Source organism: Glandiceps talaboti, chromosome 17 (genome assembly GCF_964340395.1).
Source record: "Glandiceps talaboti chromosome 17, keGlaTala1.1, whole genome shotgun sequence".
NCBI lineage: Eukaryota > Metazoa > Hemichordata > Enteropneusta > Spengelidae > Glandiceps > Glandiceps talaboti.
In genome coordinates, this window is record NC_135565.1 from 5,256,642 (window position 1) to 5,266,148 (window position 9,507).

The 9,507-nt window shown below is 37.3% G+C and overlaps 1 protein-coding gene across 1 annotated transcript in view; it reads right to left on the bottom strand.

Moving 5' to 3' along the window:
• LOC144448630 (uncharacterized) overlaps window positions 1-4,849 on the bottom strand; it is a 16,528-nt gene extending 11,679 nt beyond the window's left edge. Inside the window, exons 1-5 of the mRNA XM_078138908.1 lie at window positions 4,636-4,849; window positions 3,049-3,192; window positions 1,655-1,827; window positions 1,068-1,204; window positions 1-227 (exon numbers count right to left, since the gene is read on the bottom strand). The exon at window positions 1-227 is cut by the window's left edge and continues 32 nt beyond it. Of these exons, the coding sequence (XP_077995034.1) occupies window positions 1-227; window positions 1,068-1,204; window positions 1,655-1,827; window positions 3,049-3,192; window positions 4,636-4,849 (895 nt within the window). The remainder of the gene's footprint in view (window positions 228-1,067; window positions 1,205-1,654; window positions 1,828-3,048; window positions 3,193-4,635) is intronic.
• Window positions 4,850-9,507: the final 4,658 nt, after the last annotated feature.

Consider the following 9,507-nt stretch of genomic DNA (forward strand, 5'->3'; position numbering starts at 1 on the left):
TATATTTTCTGGTACTTTTCTTGCTGCCCTTTGACTCCTGTTGTAAAGTTGCCTTCCTGTCATGTATCACTCCCCATGCGTATTCATGTACGACTTTTAGCGCCTTTCTAAACTTGTATCCACTCGGCGATATTGAATATATGAAATCGTTGTAGTATGGAGGAAATAGTCCCCTTTCAACTATAAGCTCGGCAAGCCTATAAACACCCCGGATGTATGGATGTTGGCTGGGAAGAGTTGGTAGGATGACGTCAGAGTTATATCGTAAATGGTAAGCGCCAAGATAAATGTCATAACATTGTAGGAACACAAAGCTGAGTTTATAATTTGTTTGGGTGTAATTTTTCCTGTAGTATTTAAATGTGCTCACAGTTTTGCACTTACTGAAGTATAAACCATTGCGTGCAATTGACTGAACTCAAATCTGCTATTAAGTTAACTATTAAACATTGCTGGTTTTTTTTAAATAAGTTCGTAGAACTGAAATCTACTCAATTTTAGACCATGTATACAAGATATCTTTGAAGTTTATTTGGCATGTTCATATTAACTCTATAAAGAAATTATTGATTATGCACTTGCTATCAATTACAAGTTTTTGGAAAGTTGACTGCATAAAATACTGTAATTGCTTTCATTTCTTGATTTTGAATCCTAATGAACGAAGTAAATATGAATACGACTTCAAAACAGGTCTTTCTCTCTGCCTGCCTGCCTGCCTGCCTGTCTGTCTGTCTGTCTGTCTGTCTGTCTGTCTGTCTGTCTGTCTGTCTGTATGCATGTCTGTCTATCTATCTATCTGTCTGTCTGTCTGTCTGTCTGTCTGTCTGTCTCTCTAGTTTGCCTCTCTTTCTCTTTCTTTCTCTCTCCCTATCTCTCTATCCGTCTCTCCCCGTCTCTATCTCTGGCGCTACCTCTCTGTCTCTTTATTTGTACCTCTCTCTCTCTCTCTCTCTCTCTCTCTCTCTCTCTCTCTCTCTCTCTCTCTCTCTCTCTCTCTCTCTCTCTCTCTCTCTCTCTCTCTCTCTCTCTCTCTCTCTCTCTCTCTCTCTTTGAGAAATACTTACATCTTTGTTTGACAGTGACTGTCTTGACTGAAGATACATTTCAAGAGACTATCCAACGTCATCAAACTAATATGCTCAAACATTTCAAGGTTGATGACGTCACCATCAACTGATTTAAACTTACTTGTCCATTTGTTCTGTAGTAAATAAATAATATATTAGAATAAATTAATAACGTCTATTCTTACTAAGGTGTACGATGATCCGTCCATCCGTCTGTCCATACACACAACTACAAACCCACACACCCACCCACACACCCACACGCACACACAGACAGACAGACAGACAGACAGACAGACAGACAGACAGACAGACAGACAGACAGACAGACAGACAGATGCACACAGGCAGGCAGGCAGGCACGCGCACACTCACACACATATACATACATACATACATACATACATACATACATACATACATACATACACACACACACACATACATACATACATACATACATACATACATACATACATACATATATACATGCATGCATACAACTCTGTTTAAACAGTATTTAAGAAACTAACTGTGAAATAAACTTACCACTTATTGAGTCGTAGGCTGTGAAATAAACTTACCACTAATTTAGTAGCACACTCATCGAACACGGTGACGTATGGTTTCAATATATCAAAGTGAAATCCTGGAGTCAGTAATCGTCTGTTACGAAACCATTTCTTTCCTCTACTGAGGAGTAATCCATCACCAAGCCATGGACGGAGAAAACCATAGAAGAATTCATCTTTTGGCTCTGTTGACATAATATAAATACACTGGTCTATTAAAAATAAAGTTTAATTTAATTGATAACTTAATATTTAATTATTTCGCATTTTGATTGTTTGCAATAGAATTCTGTCATTCTAACTGACAATGTGTGAGCCAAGAAATTCATCAATGCTACCACCACATTAGCAAAACCACCTTCATCACTGCCACCATCATGGCCATCGCCGTCACCACCACGGATACTATCACTAGCATGCAACCTCATCTGCCACCGACTTTACTACAATCACAACAACAACAACAACAACAACAACAACAACAACAACAACACTACTACTTCTGTCATCACCACTACTATCATCATAACAATCACCAATAAGACCACCACAACCACTTCCACATCAACACCATTAATTATTACAACCACCAAAACCAACGTTACTAAAAATCTATTATAACCACTATCTCCATCATCACCACTACCACACCGTCTACCACCACTATAACCACCACCACCAACACCACAACCACCACCACCACCGCCGCCCCCCACAACTACCGCCGCCCCCCACAACTACCAGTCATCACCACTTCTGTTATCACATAACCATCACCACCACAATCACTATCACACCCAACAACAACAGCAGCAGCAGTACCACCACCACCACCACCACCACAACAACAACAACAACAAGAGCAACCATTAACAGTACGACAAATATCACCCTACCATAATAAGAATGAAGCCTACTACTACCACCACCACCATCACTAGTACTATCACCACCACCACCACTAGTACTACCACCACCACCACCACCATCACTAGTACTACCACCACCACCATCACTAGTACTACCACCACCACCACCACCACCACCATCACTAGTACTACCACCACCACCACCACTAGTACTACCACCACCATCACCACCGTAATTAGTACTACCACCACCACCACCATCACTAGTACTGCCAAAACAATCATAACCACTACTACTCTGCTCCAACAGAATCTCACCATGACTGAAACTAGTAATCATGCAATGTTATGAACCATGTATATAAGTTTATATAAGACGTGGAATAGTGGTAGATCTGTGAGAATTACCGTAAAAGTACATACCATACAACCCATGTTTTAGCTATGCAAAGCCCCGAGGACTGTAAGACGGTCTATGTTTAACAGAGATAGGTATTTACGTAAAGCGTACAATTGAATTTCTCAGCTATGACATACCTGTTGTTGTTAGCAAGGCCTTAACAGACGATGGGTGGTTTAAATCTAAACTTGCATGAAATGGTCCAACCCATGTCACTTTTGCAGGGCTATAGGGGGTGTTGAACTCTGTTTCCATCAACTTCACCGATTCCTCGTTTAAGTCTCTGAACTTAAAAAGTCGTATGTTATAAAGAAAAGTAATTAGAACTTTAAAAAAAATTATTTAAAGAGTTATAACTGTTTGATAAATCGACCAATATTACAATAGTAATTGTCATATGTATTGTACAATCAAACAACAATACTAAAACAAAGAATATATTCAGTAAAAACAGGACAGTACAACATTATTGCGGTATTGCCCATGCAGCCGCCTACTCTAATGCAACAAAAAGGTGCAACCTGTGTCTTACAGAGAAGATGTTTATCATCAGTGCAAATAAATTGGGGCTCCTCAATAAAACGATCAGAACTGATTTCAAAGTGCCGCCATGAAAACAAATACATTCTATCATTCCACCATGTCACTCCTCAACGCGCATCACATCCGGGTACCAGTTCTTCTGCGAGTTCGAATTCTATCACTTGAATTTCCGTTATTTAGTCGTCTGAAGATCGCATTCAAGCGTGAAACTCTGAGTAACGGCTCCGTACCATAACTTGTGTGTGTGTGTGTGTGTGTGTGTGTGTGTGTGTGTGTGTGTATGTGTGTGTGTGTGTATATATATATATATATATATATATATATATATATATATATATATATATTGTTTTCAAGGTTTCAAGGTTTTAAGCTTTATTATTTATTTAAACCACAAAGAAATATTCTGTTAATATCCTTTCTTACTAGTTTTGTTGGCTAGCTTACCATTAACACTTATTTTGATATAAAACAACGTCGCAATTTCTCAAGATGGCTGATTATTAAATTAATACATATTACAACATAAAAAGAGAAAGGCCAAGAGCATAGCACAGACTGGTCAACCATCAGCCATGCAGCTTTCTATTCAAATGAATCGAAGTGGTGCGACCACTATGTCTAAACAGAAAAGCTGTTCGTCATCATAGACTAAACTCATGTGAAAATCAACAAACATTATTGTGTTAGTTATATACTTATAACATTAGCCTATTTCATTGTAGTATTCTTTAATATCTTTATTACACTTAATTATCCAAACAGAATTGACAACTTTCTATATGGTTGTAATAAAACTATATCTTATCTTATCTTATCATAGATGCTGACAAATCGAATTTATTAAATAAACGCTCGGAATTAATGTCAAAGTGCTGACATGAAAATGTATGCATTTTATCACGTGATATGGAATTATAGATCACTAGGCATAGAAGAAGCATGAAACTCTCGAGTTAAGGCTTAGGACCTCCTAATTAAGTGTGTGTCCGTGTGTCTGTCTGTGTGTGTGTGTGTCTGTGTGTGTGTGTGTGTGTATGTCTGAGTGCGTGCGTTGTTCTTGCGTGCGTGCGTGTATATATATACACGTGTGTGTGTGTTTGTGTATATATGTATGTATGTATGTATGTATGTATGTATGTATAATTATATCAAATCAATTGACCCCAGATTGACCCCAATACTTACTAGATGCAAATGTCCTAACAACCAATGTCTCCTTGGAGATGGAAAGTCGGCGAGATCCTTTTCTGTTTGCCTTCTAAGACGAATGAGTTCAACGAACTTTGCACAGATTTTGAAAAGACTTAGCAAACAGCATGTTAACAAAAATAGCTTCAAGTAGTGGGTCACGGTTCCATGTTGCCATGGCAACATATCTTCAAATATTCTTACCATAATTCCTGTCTAGATTCGGTGTGATTTTTAAAAGAGAAGGAATTAATGCTGGTTTTTAAAAACAATCCGCATAATAGTGCGGTCGACGACTCACACCCAATCGTCAAACCTTTACCTCTGTGTTTTGGACCCAATTAATAGATTGGTTCTAATGGTACGATGAACTGTCTCTGTGTGTAGTCTTTGGTCGGTCTGTGACCTTATTAAACAACAAATACTTGTTTACAGAGACTGACCGCTGGCGGCTCACTTCATATACCCACTCCAGCAGAAGGATTTCCCGAGTGATCACACGAAGTAACCGAAATATCCACTACATAGAGCTACGGAAGCGTATTAGTGCCAAGTTGTAAGGAAAAAAAATAAAATTTAAAATCTCGTAATTACGAGATTTCAATTCTCGTAATTACGACTTTTCGATTCTCGTAATTACGACTTTTTTCTCGTAATTACGAGTTTTCAATTCTCGTAATTACGACTTTTCGATTCTCGTAATTACGACTTTTCGATTCTCGTAATTACGACTTTTTGAATCTCGTAATTACAAGAATCGTAAAGACATTTCGATTCTCGTAATTACGTCGCAATTCTCCGGTAAGTTGATATCTAACTGGAAAAATCACACTGCCATTTTAAGTTCATGTTATAAGCAACAGCTGAGTTCTCAACAACACCCGATCATCGGGTAGTTAGTACATTTAAGGTGAACTGAACACTCTAATATAAGTCCAGTGAAATTACATAACACCTATAGGTTAAAAAAGAAAGGGCAATGAAATAACGTGTTCACATATGTACACACAACAAGAAGTTAGTAGGTTCACTGCAATGTTTAAACAGGCAATCTGTCAATGAACTTAGCCAAATAATAAACACAAAACAAGAATTCCAGAACAACAAGAATTCTTCATCAGCAAAGAATTTGTTCAAATAATGGGAGTCCAATATTAAACATATAGATATTCTTCTGAATTTCGGACACAACTCCAACTTATATCCAATGATGAAGATGTAGGGAAACTGTCCAATACAAGACAGGATTACGACTGATGAAGGACCTAACGGCCGGTCCGAAACGTCTTAAAAGAAGGATCAATAAAGTTTCTATCTGGGGACGTCTCGCCAATGCCTTCCTACTAACACCCTGATATACCAGGGTCAATAACCTCGACAAACCGGTCACTTGGCTAACTGACCCTCGAACCAATATTATTATACCATACCAAATACATATATTCAAGTATTTATCAACCGTGGAAAAGGTCTCCACACATTTTCAAACTTGATCGAACGACCTACGGTGCCACGTTGTTGAATTTTAAATTTCAAAACCGTATAAATCTGATTTACCTTAATGAAGAAAATTGTAAACTAAAGTTGTGAATTTTACCAAATATCAGATGGTAAATACTATTTTCTTCAATTTCAAATCCATTATTGATTCATTTTGCCGATATATAATGAAAGAATATTCTTCGCTGTTTTAATGCACTCGATTTTTTTTTAAAGAAACGAAAAACGCAATCAAATCATACAAACCGATTACCGTGTCAAACACTCTATAGTACATCTGCTTAGTACAACAAAATCATAAGATTCGTGTCTGAACAATTCAAAAATTGAAAAATAACAAACAATAAAAAATCATAATTTCATAATTACGAGAATCAAAAAGTCGTAATTACGAGAATCAAAAACTCGTAATTACGAGAATCGAAAAGTCGTAATTACGAGAATTAAAAAGTCGTAATTACGAGAAAAAAGTCGTAATTACGAGAATCGAAAAGTCGTAATTACGAGAATTGAAAACTCGTAATTACGAGAAAAAAGTCGTAATTACGAGAATTGAAAACTCGTAATTACGAGAAAAAAGTCGTAATTACGAGAAAAAAGTCGTAATTACGAGAATTGAAATCTCGTAATTACGAGATTTTAAATTTTACTTTTTTCCTTACAACTTGGCACTAATACGCTTCCGTATAGAGCAGACAACAAAGTAATAATTTCTTCCTGTGGTCTCAGGCATAAATTAGTACTCACAGAATGTCGCACAATCCAGATCAGACACGTGAGACACCAAGGATTGTAAATCACACTCAGTGTGTGTGTGTGTGTGTGTGTGTGTGTGTGTGTGTGTGTGTGTGTGTGTGTGTGTGTGTGTATCGATTCTTCATTCTCGAAATTTAGAACGCTGATGAAGTGAACATATAATACTCTAAACGAAATGTGTCTCGCACTATGCCGGACTGTGTTTTTTACGACACAATGTGATTAGTATGTCTTGCATTGTCAAATAACCACAAACCTCTTTTGGGCAACAGTACAATCCCTTGAAGGAATGTGTATTCTCACTTAAACCCACAAACACAGACGTCAACTTCAGAATCTTATACAAAACATAGGACTAAACAATTTTTTCTAACCATTTGAAATAAAATGAAAAGAAATTCTTCGTCTTCTTGACCTTCATGCATGTCTGTTTTCTTTCCCCAGTGATGTCTGTACATATTTCATCAAACTATCACAGAAGGGGTATTCTGACCGACATTTCGTTTGGTTTCGGATCGAAGCAATATTAATTTTAAAAAATATTTTTTAAAAAATGAAAGGACAAAATAGAATAAAATGAAACCCCGACCTACCTACCCTGTTCTATGAGGCCATGTTATCAGAAACACACAGGGGTTTTTTTTCGCCTTAATAATATTTTGATGTTTACTCCTAAGGATAGGTATGGTTTGTAATGTAGCTGGGATTTGTAATAAAATTGCCAGCATTTGTTATAAATTGCCGATATTTGTGATAAACTGACATTTGTAATAAATTCTGTGAACGACAATTGTAATAGAAATTACCTATTATTTGTAATAGATTTCATTGAACAACGTGTTCCGAGTATTGTACTAACACATGATATTATTAAAGGAGGTGCCTTCCTTCCACTGTAGCAAAATGGTTTATTCAAAATTTAGGTAAGTAGGTAGGTAGGAAGACAGGAAGGAAGGTATGTATGTATGTATGTATGTATGTATGTATGTATGTATGTATGTGTGTGTGTGTGTGTGTATGTATGTAAGTATGTATGTATGTATGTATGTATGTATGTACCCATACATACGAACCGGCGTCAATCCCTAACCCAGTACAAGCTTATGTCGACGATGTCAGTGCGTCGGGCACAGACGGTGGAAGTATCTCTGAGGCAGTAAGGAAAACCGCCGAGTTTATGGAAACAACTGGAATGGAGGTGAAACATCGAAAGTGTGGCGTTCTACATGGTAAAAGGACGGGTAACAACTGGAGTACGAACGATAACACTGGTGACATCCAGCTCAATATCCAAGGTGCCTCACTATGTATCGGAGAGATCAGTCATACACGTATCTTGGCTACGATATTAATATTACTAATACCGCATCCTTGTACCAAGTAAGAGAAGTGATCAAAGATTTCAAAGTAACCCTCGAAAAGATAGACGCCTCACCATTACCAACCACAGCCAAACTACAGGCAATTAACATCATATGCTGCTCAAAACTCAACTTCCATTTTGCCAATTTAACTTTCAGTTTACGGAATTTGAAAGAACTTGAAGATGAAATCGTGTCATGTGTGAGAAGCTGGCTGAGTCTAAGTAAATCATCCACTCGTTCACACATTTTTTGCCCATGGTCTGAAGAAGGTTTGGGGATTTTGAATCAAAAGACAATTTATTCCATCAAGCATATATCTTTCAAATTATCCGTTTTAAATTGTGACGATATGCAGGTTCAAAATACTTCACGTTCATTGTTAAATTAATAATTCAAATACTGCGTACTCACTGTGTAAACAAAGTCATCTTGCAAACTTCGCTACGGACTGGAAAGGAAAACAATCACAGGGCCGAATAGTCCGCGAAGCCACCAAGGTTGATCACAAACTTTCAAATTACTTTCTTTCAAACTTAAAGTTAAAAGATAGCATTATTAGTTTTATCATTAGAGGCAGACTACAACTTTTACAGTGCAACAGTCTCCTGTCATTATACTACCCCTCTCAGTACAATAAACAATGCACTTTGTGTAATCACCCAACTAACACTGTATCACATGTACTGAATGGATGTACAAACTACCAAAGACTGTATCAAGACAGGCACAATAGAATCGTTAATTTGATATTTCAGCAAAGTCCTGTCAAAAATGTCTCTCATCCCGTCATAGAAGACACTATTTTAACTCCAGACATGTTTGGAGCAGATTTAGAATCATTCACAACTACAGCAATAAGACCTGACATAACCATTATTGATACAACTAGCCATGAAGTTTTCCTAGTTGAAGTTTCAGTTCCATTTGATAGTCACATCTGGTTACACAGAGAAATTTGATAAATCTCTCTCTCTCTCTCTCTCTCTCTCTCTCTCTCTCTCTCTCTCTCTCTCTCTCTCTCTCTCTCTCTCTCTCTCTCTCTCTCTCTCTCTCTCTCTCTCTCTTGAAATAATAACCTAGGGTTCTTTTGTAGAATCGTTGTCATAGTGATCGGCAGTTTAGGATCAATTCACAAACGTGTAATACCTGGTTTTAAGTTGATTGGCATCCCGCATCAAACCAAGAAGTGGTTAGCACGATACCTGAGTGTTAGTGCTGCTATAGGCTCTTTCAGAACATGGCAAA